At 38.7% G+C, this 23,361-nt stretch overlaps 1 protein-coding gene across 13 annotated transcripts in view; it reads right to left on the reverse strand.

Moving 5' to 3' along the window:
- Window positions 1-23,361, reverse strand: part of tjp1a (tight junction protein 1a) — a 143,057-nt gene that overhangs the window by 98,260 nt on the left and 21,436 nt on the right. For 10 of the 13 annotated variants that reach the window (XM_079584266.1, XM_079584276.1, XM_079584275.1 and 7 more), the window contains exons 1-2: window positions 21,687-22,148; window positions 12,612-12,759 (exon numbers count right to left, since the gene is read on the reverse strand). In XM_079584266.1, coding sequence (XP_079440392.1) covers window positions 12,612-12,759; window positions 21,687-21,781 — 243 coding nt within the window. In that variant the 5' untranslated portion in view covers window positions 21,782-22,148. Of the gene's footprint in view, window positions 1-12,611; window positions 12,760-21,686; window positions 22,202-23,361 lie in introns of those variants that run through there. The other 3 variants (XM_079584260.1, XM_079584264.1, XM_079584269.1) reach the window with 3 other exon arrangements.

Consider the following 23,361-nt stretch of genomic DNA (forward strand, 5'->3'; position numbering starts at 1 on the left):
GACAAACTCTTTCCTTATTTAATGGAATTTGGCCGAGGATGCATGAAGGCAATGCAGGAAGCATCCCGCCACAGGTAGAGGACAGAAATAGCAGCTCTGATCCTAATGGGGCACAGCAGAGGGGATGGACCATGATGAATCAAGCCTGAGGGTGCAGGGCTTCACTGGGTACAAAACACACAGCTCCAGACAAAGAAAAAACACTGTTTGCTCATGAACACTACTAATCAAGCATATACTTTATAAACCCCTCCATGGCTAGTACATGATGTCCCAAAAACATTCGTTGTGCTCTTTCCACATTTTCAATCAATTTCTTTAAGTGTAAAATGATTCAAACTGATGTATAAAAACAAATGTCAGAAATAGAATGCATGCCTAAAACGATCTTCCTTAATCAGGTCACTTTTCTCAAGTGTCATCATCCTCTTGTCCCTCTCATCCTGTGGTCAGCTCTTATGAGCATGAAACAGGAAACCCCAGGCCTCAGGAAAGCAGAAGGAATACACCTTGGGCACGTGTGAGTAAAAAGATTTAAGGTGAGTTACTTGCGGACAATTATTCTCTCTAAAGGTGCTTGCACACAGAGTCCAAAATTCTCGCCCGAAATTTCTGCACGATAAATAATAAATACGACCTCACGTTGTTAATGACGTTTACACACTGCCTCCGAAACTTTCGTCCGTCATAAATTCTTTTTGAATCGGGTTCGATTTTCTGCGTTTTTCGCATCCGAAGCAACCATTCTGAGAGGTGTTTTGAAAACGTAAAAGTGCCTTACCAATGCCGCAAAATGAATGAATGAAACCTTTCACACTTTCCCATCAAATGATCGTGAGCGTCATCATCTCAGTTCTCATGCATGCGTCGTGGCGCTCTCGTGAACACACACAGAAGAAAATGAATAGTTGAATAAAGTTGTTATTTTTGGGGGGTTTTGCGCACAAAAAGTACTCTCGTCGCTTGATAAACTTAAGGTTGAGCCACTGTAGTCACTTGGACTATTTTAACGATGTCTTTACCAAGTTTTCTGGGCCGGCAGATGCAATTACATTGCAGCCTATGAAGGAGTGACACAGCTCTCAGATTTCATCAAAAATATCTTAATTTGTGTTCCGAAGATTAAGAAAGTCTTACGGGGTTGGAACAACATGAGGGTAGGTAATTACTGACAGAGTTTTCATTTTTGGGTGAACTAACCCTTTAAGAATCATTTACAAGGAAAATTTACAAAAACTATAAAGAAAATGTCCAACTCATTTCAGACTTAATTCAAAGAAAAAAAAAATTAAAAATGGGGAAAAAAAGTATTAGTATCCAATTATGATCAAAAAAGCAAATATAAGAGAATAATTATCGTCAGAGTCAGCAAAATGGCACAATGCTAAAATTATTAATGGTCCCAAAAATAAGCTTAATTTTCTTGAATGGCAAAAAAATATATGCATTTTGAGTTTGAGTTAAAATATGACCTTATTATGTTCTTGTGTCCATTTTTACCTACACAAAATCAAGGGGGAAAAAATATTGCAAGCAAACATTTTAGTCATAATGCTGAGGAGAGACTAAATAATTAAATAAATAATAAGTAAAGCAACAAACCTCAAAATATTTGCTACATCTACAGCTCACATTTCATTCACCTGCACGGTTGCTTTTTTTAAACCTCAAAACAGCCCTGTCATCCTCTCCTGGGGTCAGATATCACCCACACCAGTGGAGGTGTAAAAAGCTCCAAGGAGGAACGGATTTGTGAAGGTAAGTGATGCGGAATGCTTATTTTTGTTATTTGTCAGTCTCCTGTAAATAAGACATGCAGCATTCCCAGCCCAAAGCAGCTCAACATGGCTTTCGTTCTCTTACTGTAGAACAGTCTTTCTCAGAATCAAGAGCTTATATGAATACACATGTACGCCTAAAGACATCCCCGTCTTCAGAGCCGGCTGAAATGTGAATGGGAAAGATCTGATCTAGTATACACGGTGACGGTGTGTATATCCGCTCTCTCTCTCGCTCCCTTTCACGTCTTAGATCACTTTATCTACCCCCCCACCCCCCTCTGTCTCTCATTCTCATATGCTCTCTCCATTAAATAAAAAAATTCCCAAGAATCATTCCTCTTCTCCCCCCTCTGCCATCGGCCAACTGTGTTTCCATAGCAACAGACTAAAAGACTTGAATCCTCCGGCTCACACGGAATCAGTGGTGGCAGGCGCATTTCAGGGGCGACTGAACCTGTTGGTGTTTGATGTTGCATGTGTGCAGTAAATGCAAGTGAAACTAAACCAATGCGCGCACATTGCCATAATACAGCCTCACTGAGTGCATAATGACACGTAATGATATAATACATCATTTTGAGGAATGAAACACCAGGGTGGAAATGACAAGTTGGTCTCACTGCTCTGTTTAAGGCAAACGGCTACATGTGCTTTGTCTATATTAATAAACTAACAGCATTTACTTTGAAAACACATGCTGCACATAAAAATAATGATGGCAATGTAAATTGATGAGTTAGATAATCTATAATGACAGAAGTCAATACAGAAGTATGGAAGGGAGTACACACACACACAGTAAAAATACACGATACAAGACACATGTACACGCCTAATCCACTCACAGCGACCTGCTCGCATACATAGAGCTTGTCGTAAATCAAAATTCCATCAATCGGCTCTGAGCTTTGATTTTTCCCCCGACCTTCTACATGTCCATGTAAAATGTATGACGGTTTGGAGTAATGGCACATCCTCAGGCACGGTTCGAAGCTTCATTTTACACATTCAAGACCCAATAAATGATCAGTGGCTCCACATATCTAATGTAATCCACTTATTTGATTAAAACCTAAAGAAAAAATGCTTTTCATAAGAGCATGTAGTGAGCTACATCTCAAAAGAACAGCATGTTCTACAGAGCAAGAATAGAGCATTTCTTATCCAGCCTTGTTATTCCCCGGCGTAAACAATAGTGTTTGTGCTAAAAGGGGTCTAAGCTTAAATATAGTTTAAGACTCGAATACGCAGCATGTCTCGGTTCCATCTGTACGTCCAAGATGTTTGTGCAGTGATGTGTATGTTTGAGTTTAGGGGCATTTAGGGTTTGTTCTGGTGGCAGGCAAGAACATAGAAGTAGGTGGTAGAGGGGGAGGGGTGATATCTGGCAGCACAACAGTTCACAATGACTGCGTTCTTCTTAGAGAGCAACATCTCTCCAGACACAGCAGATACTGTAGCACCTGCTTGTCTATTGGTGGCATATGCCTGGCCAAAGTGCATTAGCAGCTGATCTGGTGTGCTGAGATGATGTTGTTTGTTTTCTTGCTTGTTTCCCTGTTGTGATTATTGCATTAGAGCCACTGCAATGTGTAAGAGTTTGGACACTATTTTTATTGATTTTCAGTTCTGAAGAGGAAATTGGACACAGTTATTGAGATATTAAATATATGCTCCCTCCAAATACTGATTGAGTGGTGTGTATGCTGCGCCAGCGAAGTCCTTATTCACTGCTGGGAGGCTTTCATAACAAAATCAGCCATCAAACTAAATCAAGCACATTGGATGATGACTGAACGTTGTGAGAATTTCAAAATCTTCAGAATAGATTTTTATTGGCTATTTGAGAGAGAGAGAGAGAGAGAGAGAGAGAGAGAGAGAGAGAGAGAGAGAGAGAGAGAGAGAGAGAGAGAGAGAGAGAGAGAGAGAGAGGATTAAGTTCACTTTTATTACAATCAACTTACTATTACAAACAAATTACAGGAAAAAATACACAAAATACATAGAAAAAAATTAAAAATAAATAGATAAAAAAATTACAGAAAGAGAGAGAGAGAGAGAGAGAGAGAGAGAGAGAGAGAGAGAGAGAGAGAGAGAGAGAGAGAGAGAGAGAGAAAGAAAGAAAGAAAGAAAGAAAGAAAGAAAGAAAGAAAGAAAGAAAGAAAGAAAGAAAGAAAGAAAGAAAGAAAGAAAGAAAGAAAGAAAGAAAGAAAGAAAGAAAGAAAGAAAGAAAGAAAGAAGTATGTGAACTATATAGTATGTGAACAGTAAGCCAAAAAGAGTAGTTTGGAATACATAGCATTTTAAAAAAACAGTAGGCGAAAAGTACCTGGATACTACTTCCGCTGAGATTCTGTAGTGCGCATTCAATGGACACTTTACTATCTCATGAGGCCACGGGAGAGGATGTATGAATGGGAGTGAAGCAACGCAACTGACGCTGGTAGGTCATGTGACAGTAATAACATGGAGGATGTAGTACTACCAAATTTCGTCCATACTACCCATATTCATATACTACATAGAACATACCTTTTTAACGGTCGTAAAGTACTTCAAAATTAAATGTAGTAGGCCTACCTAGACAGTATAAAATTTTTGACACACCAACAGGGTTTCGTTTCTGAATAAATGATTTAATGAATCACAGCTACTTTATTAATTCCTGAATGAATCAGTGTTTTTGAACAAATCAGTTGAGTGAATGATTCACTCAAAAACTGTTTCGTGTAGCCACCAGTGTTGGGTAAGTTACTTAAAAAAAGTAATTAGTTATAGTTACTAGTTACTTCTCACAAAAAGTAACTGAGTTAGTAACTGAGTTATATCATTACAAAAGTAATTAATTACCAGAGAAAGTAACTACAGTATTGCGTTACTTAGAGAATTTTTTTTTTAAATAAGCTATATGAAATAGGTTGGATACCCCCAATATTAAATATGTTAAATTAATGAAATGGTCACTAAATAGAACAAATTATTATTATAAAACATTGTACACTTAATCTACGCTAGTTTTAATGTTGCTGTCGGACAATGTGAGAAACATTAAATATTAAAATATTATCATTTCTATAGTGAAACAACAAAACACAATAGATGGTTTAGAACTTTTAATATTTCACGACTGGCCAAAAAAAAAAAAAAGCTTCTTAAGAAATGTACCAAAAATAAATAAATAGTAGTAAAAAATATACATACACATACACTCTTTGTAGTGCAAATTAACATGATAAAACCATTACAACTGGTAGACATAGGCTAGCCTTAAGTATTTTCTTCCTCACAAAAGTAAACAATTGAACTAAAAGTGTTCTCAATATAACACTGAACAATGTAAAAACATAAATAATAATAGAATAGAATATTTTGGGGTTTGATTTTTATAACCTACAGAGAACGTCATCATCAGAGGTTATTTAAGCCAAATTCTAGTCGTGTTTGCCGCACGTCTTCACAACTGGTCAATCAAAGATGTTTTCTGGGAACGTTCCCTGCAGGTTATTTTATATTATAACCATGTAAACTAATTAAAACGTTGCAGATGAAAAACTATATTATGCTCGGACACACTCCGTCTCTCTCGCGAACTGTCGACTCGAGCGCGCTCTCGGACACATTCGGTCTCTCTCGCGCGCTGACGACGTTCGCTTCGCTTTTGTCTAGTCCGGCGCCTCGAAACACGCACACACACACACACACACACACACACCAGAGAAAAAGTTTGCAGTTCCTATAGTGGAGAGAGAGAGCCCGATCAGACGAAAACCGCTTCAGTGAACTCAATTATAGTAACGGCGCATTTTTTTGTCAGTAACGGTAACTGCGTTGTAATGGAGGAAACAGTAATTAGTTAGATTACTCGTTACTGAAAAATATAACGCCGTTAGTAACGCCGTTTATTTATAGCGCCGTTATTCCCAACACTGGTAGCCACCAACTGGTGTAAAGATGTAACCTGCAGGCTTACCATCGGTCTGTATCACCGAAACACGGACCAGTGGAGTGATACAAACTGAAAATCCTAGAGCTATTTTAGGATTGTAAATGTCTCAGTACATGATACTTAATGCAAACTTCATAACAGTTATTATTAAAGCATGAAACCTGTGAGGAGAAATGGTTGATTACATTTGACAAAGCCAGAGAAGAGCAGGCCAACGACTCAACCTCTCATGTCTCTCAGTGAGCATCTCAACCCGATCTCTTCCTCAGCCACAGTAGGCTGTTCTAAATTATTGATCCATGTTCTTTTGTCCCACATAATTCAGAAGCTATTTTGCATTTAAAGACAGATGAAGGAGTTGGTGGTTTGCTCTGAATAATTAATCATGGCCTCTGTTTGACAGTCCTTATCGGGATCTCTCCTCAGAGAGCATTTTTCTTTCCTAATAAAGTTATTAATAATAATGGGACAAAAACTAGCATATAATGACGCCAGCCATTGGAAAGCTTTGCACATTTTGACCACATCTAGCCTATGTAAAGATGTAAAGTGTGTGTGTGTGTGTGTGTGTGTGTGTGTCTTCATTTCCATGTTTAGCTTTCATCCACTTAAAATTCTGCAGTCAAAACATGCAGGCCACCCTTGACATGAGGATGGTGATGTGTTGATCCCATGTGGAGGCTGTCTTTTGAAGTGATACATGATTGATGCCACAGACAGTACTACCCTTACATCCAAATACTCTTATTTTTATCGTATTTATTTATCTCTCTCTCTCTCTCACACACACACGCGCACACACACACGCGCGCACACACACACACACAGAGAGAGATAGAGACACTACTTCTTTCTCACACAAATACTCCGTCTTAGCTTCCCACATTTTTTAATCTTCTTCAACTCTCTGATGACCGTTTGCAGTTTTATTACCTTTACACATCTCCCGTTGATTCTACATCACTGTCAAATTAGCTTGGCACACTCATCCCTATTCCTGCAAAGGGAATTTCCCTCTTTTCCATTAAGCTCAGGCCATAAGCCAAAATTCCCCACACACTTCTGACAAAAAAGTGATTTTCTTTTTAGTTAGAAATACTCTATTTGTCTTGAGGGAATACTACAAAGTAACCCATCAGGGGTGGATAAAGTGGAACAGGAAGAGATCTGGCCATCAATGGAAGCCAATCAGCAGTTCCCAGATGAACCTGTAAGGTTAGCCAACAGAAAACTCTCCCTTTAGCGAACTACACTACCTTTTAAAGGTTTTGGGTCTGTGAGATATTTTAAGTCTTTAAGGCTGCATTTATTTGATTAAAAATAGAGTAAATAGATAATATTGTAAAATATTATTATAATTTATAATGCACTTTTATGTAATTTATTCCTGTGATGGCAAAGTTACATTTTCCACAGTCATGATTCCAGTCCTTCAGAAATCATTCTAATAAACTAATTTGCTGCTCAAGAAACATTTCGGCTTATTTTCAATGGTAAACACAGTTGTGCTCCTTAATATTTTTGTGGAAGCTATGATGATTTTTTTTTTCAGAATTCTTTGATGAATAGGAAGTTAGCACCAACGTAGAAATCTTTACTGTCACTTTTGACCAATTTAATGCAAACTTGCAAAATAAAAAGTATTATGGTACTTTTTCAACAACAACAAAAGTAACAATCCCAAACTTTTGAACGACAATATATAAAAAAAGATGTGATTTATCAAGCAATTCATGCTAATGGGGTGAGAAACAAAAAGCTGTTGCTTAAGCCATTTAACTGACTTCTATTCATGCCTGGAAAAAAAAAATCCTATTACCACACTCATTCATTCTCAGCATGTGTCACATCTCAGCATGTGTAGCATATGCTGCATAATGTATAAGATGATTCAGGGATGTTATTATCATAATATAGCATCATTTCCTCTTTCAGTGAGAAAAGCTTAGTATTGATCTTTATCATCCAAATAAGTGCTCTCAGCCTGGTATGCGTGACATATTCCCCATTCCATCATTAGCTTTATGATCGGTCATCTGTAGTTATTCACTTGAGCAGTCCTGGATTAGAGGCCAGACAGGCTTTAAATTTCCCTGGCCATCAGCCCCATCTACATCCTTCACATCAATAATGAATTAACTTATGTGAACTGGAATGAGACCATTTCTAAATTTAGCTACTATAAAGTCTCCTCACGTACAGGCTGCCGACTGTCACTTTAGGGTTGCCCCTCTATCAGAACACTCACACACGTGTACACATACACACAGGCACATACGGACCAACTATCTTGGTCGATGCAGCAATTACATGTCAACAGGGAAAAATCACTCCAACAAAAGCGGTGGCAGTTGCCGAAGCTCTGGGGAGGAGAGGTTAATTACTCCACAAATGGCTAAAGCAAATGACTAAAGACTACATCAAGCACCTAGGCATCCCTAAGAGAATAGACAGAGTGGCCATCTGGATAAAGTAATCGCATGTACAGGTGTTGGTACTGTACGTCCTTTTTATGGGGGCTGCAGCCACCTGCCTTTCATCTTAGTATTTTAAATATCTTACAAATCTGTGGTTGTGTGATCGCTCTTCATGTGTACTGAAAGCAGTAGCTACAGTAAGCCATTTAAGGTTATTTTACTCAGAATCCTCCCTTCGCCAGTCTCTCACCTACGCGTACTGTGCTAGAATAACTGGGTCTAGTCACAGCACTTGCATGTTGTTGCCCTATTGTTGGTTTGATTGCTTCTATTGCTAAATGATTAAATGTAAATGTAACCTACTTATCTACCTACCCACCCATCTATCTACCAGTGTACCTATCCATCAACCTACCGACCCGTCTACCCCATCAATCTCCTTCCCTACCCATCTACCCCTCTATCTACTAACCCACCTGACATATCTATCTGTCTATTTATCCCTACCTACAATACCTGACTATAAACATTTAAACTTCAGGGCCTTAAATATTCTAAGAATCCTCTCAGAAAGCTTCTAATTTAGCTTAAAAAACGTCTACATAGGAGTCTTAGCTTAAGAGCGATTCAGGACCGATCTGAGAGCAACTCTGAGCAGGGAAAAGACAAAAACGTTCAAACGCTTAGTGAGGAGGCGGAGCTGACCCCGTTGCTATGTATGACAATTTTTTGAAGACTGTGATTGGTTGGTTGTAAGAAGAGAAAAAAAAAAGCGATTTTAAGTATAGGGTCTACTCACACACGCATTATATATATATATATATATGTGTGTGTATATGAATCCTTTTTTTTTTTTTTACCATGCTGATAATTTCCTATAAGGCATTTGATTGGTTTAGAATGTAAAACATTTTCCACTCTTTCCAGTTACACTGATTGCTGTCTATTTAAATGGTGGTTTGAATGTTGGTTTTAATGTAGGAATAAAAAACAAGAAGGATGAGAAAGCCCAACTGGACAGAGGAACAGCGTTTACTGTTAGCCCAGTTAGTGGATGAACACAAGGCCATCCTTAAAAGAAAATTCGGGCCGGGTGTCACACCACGGGGCAAGAAGCAGACGTGGGAGCTTATAGCGGCTAATAATAAATTATTAACGGTTCATTCCTCCTGATTGTGCGCACCAGGAAAGTCTCCTATATTCATAAATGCAGTTGTTTGAGCCTGCAAGGTGGGAATGTCCAGTGGAAACTAAATGAACTGCGATACAATACGAGGTTCTGAAGGTGCTGTACTTGTTTGTGTGATCACTCTGCTTACAGAAGGTTGTGACAGACCCAAATCATCACTGCTGCATTGTTGCATTTTCCCAGTTGCCAACTATCTTAATGCCTGATTACTTAAATTTCTGGTCTCTATGGCATTCTTCACTGTGTCTGAGATGTTAGCGTGTCTCTAATAAGATCCGTCACAAACATGATCCCTGCACGATATAATCTATAGTGTCTTATTAACTCACTGTCATCCATTGTCTGCAACACATTTCTTCTCCCTCTTTGTCTTTCTGTAATTTTCTCCTCTGCTAAAGAAACTCTTAAGCCTCTTAAAAGTCCTCGTCCGTACTCCTAACAATTTTGACCTTAAGACCTCTTTTAAGGGTTAAGATGCTTTCTGAATTACTTTTTTCTTTTTTGCATTAAGATTTTTTATGAGTACGGGCCCAGATCTTCATAGACATACTTCAAAACTTTCAAACATTAAAAAACTAGACAAACTTTGCTCTTGTAGTTAAAAATACATTCATATTCATTTCAGTTAGTTTTAATTTTACTTCCTAACATTCAAATTTAAAACACAACCTCACTACCTCAATTCAAATTCAGAAACTGAAAAGGCATTCTTAGTTAAACTGTGAATGATAACAGGTACATCGTTTAAGATAAAGAAGTCAGAGTCATAAATATGATCTAAAACGAATGTTTGTGTCGCAGCTCTTTTAAAACACTATTGCAGTGCATTAGCCCAACGCTGGATTTCCAAAACTGGTGGTATTGCTGCCAGAGAGACCTCCCTCCCCCTACACAACTCTCTTTTGTAAGTGCACATGAGATGACCAGGGCCAGGCAAGCGGCTTTCAGCTCACCGCAGATTCACGGGGATATCATGGTTTTTAGGGCTTGAATCAAGCGGCTTACCCGTTTAATTTGTGAGATTACTCTTCTAATTTTTCACTAAAACAAACCACTCAGCTCCGACATATGGAATGTTTTTAAGTTTTTCAGAGTGAAACCCTACTCGGATCTCTTTGAACAATTGTCTGCTCTGGGTCACATGTATGACACTTTTACTGGCAGCTCGATTTAACTCATCTGTTAATGGTGTGGGATCTCACACATCCACACACACACACATGCAAATACAGCATGTTCACAAACACATACACACAGACATATGCCTCTGGTGCTTAATAGCACCACTCCTCCACATCTCTGACGTCAGCAAGTTCTGCACATGCTCACGTGACTCACACTTTTGCTTTGCAGATCACATGATCAAAGAGGTAATCTGATATCATCTGGCAGTTGGGAATATGAATGGGGACATGCCACCTACTGTGCTGCTGTCTGTCAGCCTGTGCTTCGGGCTAAAGCATATAAAAGAAAATCTGTCCAATGCATTTTGTTCTATTGCCTAATCAAATTTAAACAGCCTAACATGACACTCTGGGTCCTCAGGACTGTTATTCTTGGAGTCTGTAAACCCAACAGCATCATGATAATGTCTCTGCCAGTAAAGGAAGATAAAGACGACAGTGAATACAGAGAAATGTACATTTAAATATATTTTACATTATTTAGTAGTACAATGCAGGGCTACAAATGAACTCCACTCCACTGAAATGTCTATTGTTGTCTTGGATCAATAAAAAGGTCTTAAGCTAAATAGACTAATCGTTACTGATTGATGTGGGCAGAGTGCTGGTGACCTAATGCCGAATAAACACTGTAAACAATTCATGAGATTTGATGTCATGCAGACCTGATGGACTGGTGCAAGATAGAGTCCGTGAGCTGGTGGCATGTTAACGGTGGCGAGGTCAGTTATGTCCAGAAGCCATTTTCCCCACTCCATTTAATTTAGACATGTAGCCGTAAATTATAGAACGATGCGGTGCTATGTCATGCTTTGTTCTGATACAAGTGAACATCTCAAATTGAATACAAAAACTAGACTCTCGTGTTAAGCAATTCTCAGGAGGGAAGAATAAGAAAGAATTTCCATCTACATCTATATTTCACAGCACCTCGGGACACGGAAACAGTGAGTACACTGACAACACAGTCATGATCAAACACTTATATTCAGGTTAGGATGGATTATTTTAAGATTGCTTTATATAAACAGTTTGCCCAAAAATAAATGTTCTGCCGTTTTTTATTTACCCGTGTTGTTCCAAATCGTGTGCCTTTTTCTTTTTTCTGAAGCACAAATAAGGAGAAATATATATATAAAGATTGTCACTGGTGACTTTTGTCCATATTATTACAAAGGCTGTCAAGCTTCAAAAAGCATGCAAAAGCATCCTAAAACAATCATAAAAGTCATCCACATGCACTATATTCAAAGTTTTCTGAAGCGATAAGACAACTTTTTGTGGGGAACATTATTCACTGAATCCTAAATTGAAATTCCTTTCTCTATTTATCATGCCCATGAAAGTTCATGAGAGATGTAGCATTGTCTCAGTTGTAAACAAATCCTTTTTTGAGTACAGTATATATATATTTTTTTATGAATCAGTTGATCCAGTTCACACGTTGGACTGATTCTCGCTGACTCGATCTGTTCACAGCCCACGGAGGGGAGGAGTATCAGAAATAACTACTTACATTTTAGTTTGCACGTCTTCCAAAGCTTGCGCAAAACTTTAGAAGACTTAAACTTTGTGAACTATAGTCGTATGGAGCACATATTTTATATTTTTATAGAGCTTTTTTCGGTTTGAAGGCCTCAGTTCCCATTTTTTGTAATTGTCTTTCAGGTTTAGAACGACATGAGGGTGAGTAAATGAATTGCAAAATGTTCATTTTTGGATTAACTGTTACTTTAAGTGTCACTTTGCCACAATTTAAATGAAATGCAGGATTATTTCAAGACAGATTTGGTTATGGTAACTTTAGGTTTCGAGATTACATTTGAACAGTGGACAGTAAAAGATGCATTTGATCTGCGTGACAGTATCGGGATTACATAAATGCACATGAAAATCAGAAGCCCCCATCGCAATCCTTCTATAGTTTGCAATATTCATAAAGCAAAATGGAGGCAATTATAACTCAATTATTCCATCACGAACAAGCTAAGCTGATGACACTTTCTCAGCACAGGCTCAATAGAAGTTCCCACTCCGCCTGTGAAAAACAAACGACTGAATGACATCATCTCTGCATGCACTGAAACGACTCACATTGCAGTCCAGTAGATCTATGCTGTCTAGGCTCTTGCTTCTGTGGATGCGGCCCTTGATCCTGCGCAGTGATGGTTTGCCCTGACTCGCAGCCGCAGCAGGTGCCGTCGCAGCAGAGGCAGCAGGGGCATCTGATCCAGGTGGCACCCTGCCGTGGACAGACATTAGCACATGATCATACGGCATGCAGTAAAATACATTTAGAATATTTAAAAAAATATTTATTTTTCAAATAAACACTGTTCTTTTGAACTTTCTATTCATGAACATTTCTACCAGCACAACTGTTTTCAACATTGATAATGATAAGATATGTTTCTTGAGCACCAAATCATATTATAATGATTTCTGAAGGATCATGTGACACTGAACACTGGAATAATGGAGCTCAAAATTCAGCTTTGCCATCACCGAAAATAGCCATGATATTAAAATAGATTAAGTCTAATAATATTTCGCAATATTACTGTTTTACTGTATATTTTATCAAATAATGCAGCCTATGTGAACATAAGAGACTTCTTTCAAAAACGATAAAACAAATACCACCACAAACTTGTGAACAGTAGCGTGCATTTTATCAGTTCATGCATTCCCAAAGAATGTACAGGAATGCCTACCTAACTGCAAGTTATTAGTGTAGTCATAAGATTTCACAGTGTAAATTAGGCACATCTTCTGCAATTTTTTTGATGGTGCAAGAACTGTACACATCAGAGCTTAGGTGTCATCACTAGTCCCTGATTACCCTAATTCGCCCAACTAAAAGCAAAGCTTATCATAAAAGGTTCTTACGCAACTCTACTCTCACCACTAGGATAGCTTGACTGTTTTTTTTTTTAAACTCTGTGTAAGACTCTGTATTAAACCCTGTATAATGTGCATGCATCAAAGATTTGAGAAATGTTTCTCACACCCATATGGATCTCTCTTCTCTCACAGGAGGTGCCTGCCAGCGTGAATTAGTGCAAGGAGCAATTAAACCCTCGGGACATATTGCTCATGATAGCTTTAATACTCCCATAAAAATCGCTGTCTCCATAATTAGTGGAGCTTGCTAAGGCAAGGCATCACTATTACTACTGCTCATACTTAAGGTAAGGGATTTAAACAACCGCTAATCCTAAGCATTACATTTTGGTGCGTAAGAGCATGCAGCACTGTTTGTGCAAACTGCTAAGGACATGAATGAGGTCTTATCAATGAGGAGTGTGCTATTACTTTTCCAAATGATCAGACTTACGATTTTTCCAAAAAAATCTATATCTATTTTAGAGAACAAAATATCATATAAGAGTAACAATTCTCTCTCCTACTTTTTCAGTTTGGGCCAAAATCCATAGAGCTACTGTAAGCAGGCGATCCTGAGGGAAAAGCCAGAGGGAGATTTGTTTTAGTCCTGTCATTGGGTGATTTATGTAACCCCTGCAGCCTTTAGGAATGAGTATCACCTTTCAGTTTGATTTTCCTACTGCTGTCTCTTGTCAAAACTATAGAGACAAGAGTGTCTGAAGTGCACACACACACCATGAGAACAGGAGAATCTCATTAGGAAATCCTTATAACTGCTCCACAGCAAAGCTCCACAAAAAAAATAAAGCATTGAGGATCCATGTTGTACACAAGTCTATGGATGCCTTTCAATAAAGACAAATATTTGCTTGAACTACATTTATCTGATTTATGAGCATCTGACTTGCTTTTCTCTATTTGATTACATAAAAGAGTAAAAAAAATCTAAAAACTAACTATTATACAGCATGACAATACTACTATATATATATATATATTGCATATTTCTGTTCAGTTGTTGGCAGAGACAGCTTTACCATTATTGAAATATTTTAAATATAATTACAAATAAAAATAAATGTGTTAGGTCTCTCTACATGTGGGCCAGATGTTATTTAAGTGGTTTTTGAACAGAAAAACGAAACCCAAACAAATAGCCCACTGCAATTTTGGATTTTCACGATCCATCTTCTCTATAGCCAGCTTCTTTTCCCAAAGGGCAGACAGGCGGAGTGACAGAGGTCCTGCTGTCCGTTTCCTCTCATTTTTACATGGTGGTCTGGCTGATACACGTGCTCTCTTGCTTCCTGGCAAAGCATGCTCAACAATTCATTCCCCAAACCAGAGAGCAGTCTGGCCAAAGTGAGAGCCTTGGATCCCATTTGCTGCTGTGAATCCCTCTGATTGGCAGGCAGAGCACCAGAGCTGGGCTTCTCTCCTGTGACCTCCACACTGCCCACGATCCCTAGAGGATTTGCACTAAACCCAAGAGCACCGCATTCAATCTGGACCAGCTTCTGTTGCCACCAAGCTCACTCTCTCCCTTTTCTCATCTCTCTCTCTCACACACACACAAACACACACTTTCTCTGTCATTCTGGGGACTCATTCACACACTGTACTAGGCAGAAGGAAGCTTAAACCTTCTGCAGTACAAGAGTGGAAAAATTTAACTACCGGTACAATAATTCATAATGGATTCACATACAGTAACACAAGTATAGCACCGTGTCTACACCAGATGTTAGCGGTGCAATGCGAAATCAGTGACACGGCACAACAAATTTCTGACAGTAAACTGATGCCTAGCGAACACAATTCTTCTGATATGAAGAACAAATGGATTTACAATGGTCACTTTGTTGCATCCAGTGTGGACAGCTTCTTCCTGCTCCGGTGTAGACGTGGTGTAACTGTTAGAAAGCCAATCAAACTACTACTTCAAAGATAAAAAACAGCATTGAAAATGTTTCTATATAAGATCGGTTACGATATAATAAAATATATTTAAAAAATATATAATTTATTTTAGCTTTCGTACAATGACATACAAAACCTAATCATTTAATTTTGGAAACATATTGTCTTATAATTTCACAAATAGGTCTGCATAATTAGGTCTGTATATAGCTGAAAACATATATAGCTGTCTTTATATTTTAGAAATTCCTTGAGGTCCCTGGCATTAAAAAATTTGAAAAGTTGAACAAAAACTCAGATTAACAAGGAAGAGGAACCTTTTATCACTTGTTGCTTTATCACGTCTGGTTACGACAAGGTGCAAAGTAAGAGAAGGCCAGAGAGCAAATCCCCAAACAGGAGTAGTGTTGGGTAAAAATACACCGTAAAATGCTGAGCATTTATCACACGCTTTGGGGCTCTAACATTACGGTGCAAAGTGAAAAATGTCTAAGCTGCGGCTGCTGTAGTGTCCTTTCCTTGGCCCTTAAGAGTAATGCACTAAAATATTAAGCAGTCTGCCCTGTTTATCCACCCCTCTCAACTTCACAGCAAACAGAGCATTTCCTTCAAAAGGAAAAACACTCCTCACGACGACTCAAAGAGGTGAGCTTCATGAATGTTGCATGAAGTCTCGCCCTAGAAATAGCGATTCTTCTAGCTCAGTGTGAGTGTTTTAACAGGTCACTGGCACTGGGAGATCTGGCAAACACTGATTACTGTACCACACACATACACTGAATAATATATATTTGTTTATGTCTGTGTATAGTAAATATTTTTAAATATATAAGAAATAATATTAATTTATATTTAAATTAATTCAATTTCATTAAATAACAAATTAACTAATTATTAATGAATGTGTTAAATGTGTATTTTTTATTTTAATTCATATATTTAAAATATTCACACAAATATATTTAATATATAATATATATTTTAATAAATTTTTTACTACATTTAATATCATATACATACAATTAATAATCGTATAAAAAGTATTATAAATTATAACAATCTCAGTCTTTTATTTAAATATGTAATAATGTATGAATAAACAATATACATTTGCTAAAAGTAAACAAATTAGTTGTATGTACTGTATATCTGATATGAATCAACACAGGATGCTTACATGCTATGAGACAAAACTAAATCTGACTGGCTCATAATCAATATCAATATATTGATACAGAATCATATTTATAGTCATGTATACGTTTAAAATAGCCCACTGCCCAGGATGTGCGGTAACTCATGTAAAGCGGAACATGCTCCAACAGAGGCCATGTGCTCATGTGAGGGTTCAGCGTAAACAGATAACCTAGCAAGGCCACGCAGCATGACATTGCATGGTCGGAAGAGCAGAGACCTTGCACAATGTAGATCCATTACTCAGTTCAGTGATTGTGACACCTTGTTAGGATATATTCATTCAATAGGATGCCAAGGTGAGGGCAAGGAGCTTTGATGTATTTGTATCAGAACAGCACATGATGTACACAGCACCTGATATGAGCGAATACAAGACGGCGCCCGTTTGCTGGTCGCGACGCGAGCTGAGAAATTTAAGGCTAAACTGCACGACTTAGACAGTTTACACAATATTTTGGGAGCCTAAAAACACAAACTTTTGAAAAAGGGATTCAAATTGCAAGTTTATAAAAACCGATACCGTTATAGTCTTTGTGTATACTACAAAAACACAAATTTGTAAAAACCGTGATGTCGTGCGCATGCGTATTACGTGTTCAGTTTTCCATTACAAAGTGACATCGCCAACTACTGGCCTGCCAGCATAAATTAGCATTCTGACTTTAGCTAGCTACTTTGCACGAAGAACAACATAGTGACGAAACACGCTTGTTCGTTTATGGCTGTAGAATCATGGTGGTGCAAAATGGCTATTTCAATGTAATGGGACCCGCGGTGTATGTAGAAATGGTTCATTCTAAGGTAACAAAAACATAACGGTTCATTATTTAAGGTCTTTATACACCACTGAAAACATAGTTATGTATATGATATTGCATTTCTGTCAACAGATCCTCCTAAATATTACACAATGCACCTTTAAGCAATGTCCCAGCATTCAGGGGCTCAGTAACAAGGTGTTTCCTAACAGTCTCATGTGACATTGTGCTCTATAGCCATTCCTGGCACGAAGAGCTGTAGGCTTTCTGCAGAGCAATCAAGTGCAACTTACCAAAGACATCAAGGGTCAAAGTAAATCTGCAAATGCATCTAAATTCTTAAAACTTGACACCTCAGTCTTTGGTGAACCTCCTTTACTGACTTCAAGAGAAGCAACTCAAGCGGAGGAAGCACCTTGGAACTTCTGCACAGAGATCATGATCTAAACAAAGAAGAAGAGATACAGACTCAGCACACGGCTTTAGTCTAAGTAGCCCTTCAGTAATGATTCCTCCTCTTTACCCGTCGTTCAGAGGTTAATCTGCAACACTGATCCCTGAATACCATTAACACTGCACAGGTTCATGTGCCCTGGACAAACAGGACAGTATGTCAGTCTTTCACCATTCTTTGCCTTCTCCCTGCCTTCTTTAAGATGACCATGTAAACATGACAACTAGATTAATACCACCAAAGAGTTTTAGAAAGTAAGACTACCAAGCAAGAAACATTACAGCAAGTATAAAATTATAAGCATGTGAAAATCTGTGTGTTTGTGTGGGAGGTCACATTGATGGGATAACTGTAAATAATCTTAGCAGTGGACCTTTGACATGAGATGACCAGGAGAAGAACAGGAAGCGACATGCTGATTAGGTGGGCCAGACAGCTTCGACAGATGGAGAGGGAGATTAGGGATATAGACGTGTATCAAACATGACAGTACAACGGTCACAGGCCCATGCTTAGTGTCTCCCACCGTCCACCCATCCTGACTGCTAGAGCGGTACACAAACACGACCTGGCACTCGCACCTAAAGCCAAATATTCGTCTAGCCACAATTTTTATTAAATAAAAAAGGCAAAACCATAAGGACAAAAAGCACTGATGTGGAGAAGAACAATTTACATTAACTCACTTGCCAGGTACTTCTACTCAAAAGCAACTTATAGTACGTTAAAGGTATTATTTTTGTCTCTGGGGATCAAACTCATGTATAATAGTATATTTAAAGGATTAAATACATGTCACAAATCACCCCTGGCCAAGCAAAAAATGCAGGGGGAAAAACTTGTAACTGACCCCAAATTTTTTTCTTTTTGGACACGCTAGAGAGTTTTTTAGTCTGAATTCACAAAATCTGACTGGTATATGGAAAGATTAATTATTAGTTTAGTCCGACTAAAATCAAACTTTTGAAGATCATGTAAATTTGCGTTGTTTCTGTGGAACGTCTTACATGATAGAGGCCTGCAGAACAGTGTTATAGAAGCAGGACACTTCCTGCTGCTATGACTAAACATTGCCCTCAGGTTGCTTCTTCAGCTTGGTGAACAACTGCGTGATGTTTTTATCCTGCAGGTCAATATGGTGAGTACTATGAGTCAACCCAGCTGAAAGCAGATCTCTGACTCAAGGATCAGAGGGGTCATACTTGTCTAGGCAAAAACTCTAAGGCCGTATGTTATCATCCCTCCCTGTGGGCAGGTTTCATAAAGGAGTCATGACTAAGAAGTTAAGGTAGTGCTATGGTCTGAAAGTCATAAAGTAGGACGCAGTGTTGTGCTGTAGAACTAAACAGATTGAAATCATGAGTAAAACCTGATGGCTAAAAGAGAACAGTGAGAAAAAATGTGTCACATTGACTTCACAACAAAAATATAACTGTGCATTAACATTATGTCAAAAAAAATGTTTGCTACCACTCCTCTATATAACTATCCCAATTCCACATTTCCCGCTCTTTTTCTGATCTGCCCAATAGATAAATCCCAATTCACCCCCACCTCCAAGCAGAATATTCCCTACAACCCCTCAAATACTCCACATGAGGAGGCCGTGGGAGGCAGAGGAGCAAGAGCTGTAAGGCAGGGATGAGGCAGACATGAGTCAGTAAACCCAGTGTAATCTGTCTCCCACAGTGCCATAAAGCATCTGAAAGGAGATTACAATCTCACGGCAGAGTGGAAACATGTGCGTGTCAAAAACAAACAGAGAAACACAGCTATTTTACCCTGACCAAACGTCTAAAGAAAACGACAACAGTGAGGAGCTGGAGAGCAATCAGTGTCAGTCAGTGCTGAGATTCTCTCTTGTGTCTACTGCAGGAAACTGAAACTGTGACACTAAATCTATTTTAAAATGTGTTTATGTGCACTCTAAAAGTTGTATTTCAGTCTGTCTAAAAAGCAAAAAAATGACACCTGCAGTCAGACTGAAATTGTACCAGTCCCGTTTTTGTGAAGTCAGACTAACAGACCTAGATAATGTGATTGTAGCTGGGCTTTGTGCAGCATGTTTATGCATTAATCAGAACACGATTGGTCTCAACATTGTGCACTTGCTCCGAAAGACAGGTAAAACATGACATATCACTCAGTTATACTGTCTGACTAAGTGTCAATGACGAAAATGTGTATTTTGTGTTTCTTTGTAACACGGGATAGTCTAAAGCTACATTCATTGTTTAGTGTAAAAGGGGTCCTGGGTTTAAACTAACACTTTGTTCCTTAGGGGGGAAAAGTCTTGCTTTTGAGATTCAAGCTTGAGGATGGCTGAATCAAATTTAGACAAGCAAATTTGTGATTTATTGCTTTGGCGTTTCAGGCAAACGTTTTTGTACATTACCGGTATATATATTTATGTACATTTAATTTTTTTAAGTTGCACTCTGCTCAAAACCGTGAGGGGCCACGTGCCCTCTCAGTTTGGGGCATGATGTTTCTGGGTGAGTTCATGCATCATTAAGCAGCTGGGAGAACAATGGCTTGCAAGATGCAACAGACATCTGGGAGGGTGCAATACAACGGTCATAATACACTGTCAACACGTTCGCTTACCGTCTGCACAGTGTGAGAAGGAAGCAGCAGAGGGCCAATAACCGTGACCTAGCTGGTTGGACAGATGCCTCCATCTTGACAATAATATAACATAATTCTGATGAAAAGCCCATCTCCTTTTACCAATGCACACAACTGCTGTGCTGATGGGGAGGTGAGGCTGCCAACTCATGACACCCTGTGAGTCTTTTGAGGAGACCACAAGTGAAAAAATAAAAAAACACACAAATCATGTAAAAAAATGTTTATTATATATATATATATATAATTTTAAAAATTATAATATATTTTATATATATTTATATATTCTATTTAATAAATATTTCTTTTTTAAACTATGGAACAATATAATGAAACCGATAAGTGCAGGATGAAATCCCTTTTTCTTGATCACCTCACAGTATTCACCTCCCTCCCTTACACATTCATCAATATAAAGTTAATTTACTCACTGCATTCCATAACAGATAACATTTTTGAACCATTAAAACAGTACATAATAATGGGGGTGTGCATAACACACAAAACATGGTTTAATCTGAATGTTCTGTATCATAGAGGAATCACAATCCACTGGTTCTGATGCCAGCAGGTGTTCCAATGGACCAGCAATGTTCTGGATCTTTAAAAATGATTAAGTAAGAACAATTAAAAATAAGTAAAATATAACATAAAAATAGAAAGGTCTGTATACAGTATATTATGAACTCAGTACTAACCAGCTTCCACCTCCATTCAACCAGCCCACACAAATATAATTTAGATAATGAACACATACCGCTGTAAAATCTATCTAATGTCTATAATTTTGCTCTTCCATTTGGTAGAATGTTACAAATGCACTGAGAGGTAATTGTTAAATGGATTTGAGTGGCTGCACCCATGTGATTAATAAGCTGTCTGAGTGCATTCAGTGTGGAGGCACTGGAGAATGAAAATTAAAAAATAACCAAGCCCAAAGCAAAGGAAAAGATCCTTACAAAAATATTCTATTATTTTGCATAATGTTTACCATCTCCAACTCAATTATTCGGCAACAACAACATTATTTATAGGTCCAAATGTAAGCTTTTGTTATAACAGTGAAGAAATTATTCAAATCACTAGTGTGCGGAGAGAGAGAGAGAGAGAGAGAGAGCGCATCAACATATCAATGAGACAAAAATAAAAGTCATATGTACAGAAAAAAAACAATCAAAAACATGAGAAAAAAGACAGCAAAAACTCACTTTGGCAAACAAAAGAGAGCATAACAGCTGTAAAGCTCAGCGCACGTCACACTTCACTCTCCTCCCATTCCACACTCACTCACTCACTCACTTCTCAAACTGTTCAGTTTATACTCACCACAGCTGTCTCTTCGGAGGGATGCAGTCGTCTTTGTTGGAGGCTGTCACTCCCATGGCCATCTGCATCACTGTTATGTATTTCTGGTACTTCATATTGTCCACCACTACCGCCACAAAACCAACATAGGTGAGCTTGCGCGCGTCTATTCCCTGGCATCCGCCTGCGCTGGGTCCACGTCTGTCACTTTCAGAGCGCCATTTCCAGTGCTGAGGGACTGACAAGGAAAACACTCCTCAAGAAGCGCGACAAAAGGTACCATGCCGCTAGGACCCATGTCTGTTGTGACTCTGTAATCTCATTAGTGCTCTGAATAGCCGACTAATCCATACAGTGTTGGTCAGGAGCGACACATTGTTTCTGCGCGCTCCTCGCGAAGCACTTTCTGTTCTGAAAACAATCAGAGAGAAACTCTGACAGAAGCCAGTGGCAAGTGACAGCAGCTGAGCGTTTGTGTGTGAGGTAGGAGAGAGGAAAAGTGTGCATGTATATACGCACAAAAAAGAGAGAGAGACGAGGGAGAGGGAGGGAGAGAAAGAGACGCGCACATGCTCGTGGAGAGCAAGAGTGGGGGTGAGAAGCAAAGAGAGACAGACAGTGAGAGAGCGTGCATGGAGCTCTCTCAGATGGCACGGCAATAGATTTTCAGAGAATCTAAACATAATGTGAGGTGATTTACAAAACATCGTGGTTCATCCAGCTCACAAAAAGGTCTGCGTGCAAATGAGATCAAAATTGAGCATCCTGTGATTTGAGCTTTGTGACCGGTGATTACCTAATGGAAGAGGGGGATGGGAGACAGGAATAGGAGAGAGGGAGACGTGAAGAAGGGGAGAGAAGGCACAATGAATTTTTTAATCCGAACACATGCACATAACTGTCAGTAAACAAGTTCGATACACAGATTAAATATTGTGCAGCCAAAAGCATCCGAATGCAACAGTGCTATTTTAATCCGCATAAAACATCATTCAATCCAAAGTGACAATCTAAACAAGAGCCATTACAATGACTACCTGCTGACCTTTTTCAGTCTCAATCTGCTTAAGTAACCCTCATCTGATCCCGCAGAGGTCTAAAGGGCAGCCGTTGTTAGCCTGACCATCGGCGGCATTAACGGAGTTAAAGGTCAGGCTTAATTAGAATGGGCACTTTGCCACTAGACAAGAGAAGGTTATTAGCCATATGCTTTCTAGGTAACTACAACATACAATAGGATCAGTTGTAAGTGCCTTTGATTTCTTAATTAAGCAATTTTTTGTCATTCAGCAGACCCTTTTTGTTTACAGGACACTGATTGCAGGGACAGTAGGGCCTTATTAACTGCATCTGAGTGCTTTGTGTAGGATAGCAATCTTAGTAACTGCTCTCCGTTTCTTGGTTAAGCCCACGCGGGCCTGAACCGGTGCTCGGTCTGAAGGACACCCAGATCCTTAACCTTTAGGCCACAGCACTAATTGAGACAGAGGATTGGGAGTGGGGACTCAACACTTAAAATGGCTTGGAATGAAGAAATGGAAAGTGAATTGAGTGATTAGCAAGTCCCTTGTAATTGCACAGGGACGTTCTTATTGAAGAGAGATTCATTGATTATTATAATGGACCTCTTGGGTGTGCAGATTAACTATAAACTATACAGAGTAAAACGGTATGAAATGTGACCAGGCAGAGGTTT

The sequence above is a fragment of the Phoxinus phoxinus genome (assembly GCF_949152265.1).
Source record: "Phoxinus phoxinus genome assembly, chromosome: 2".
Classification (NCBI taxonomy): Eukaryota; Metazoa; Chordata; class Actinopteri; order Cypriniformes; family Leuciscidae; genus Phoxinus; species Phoxinus phoxinus.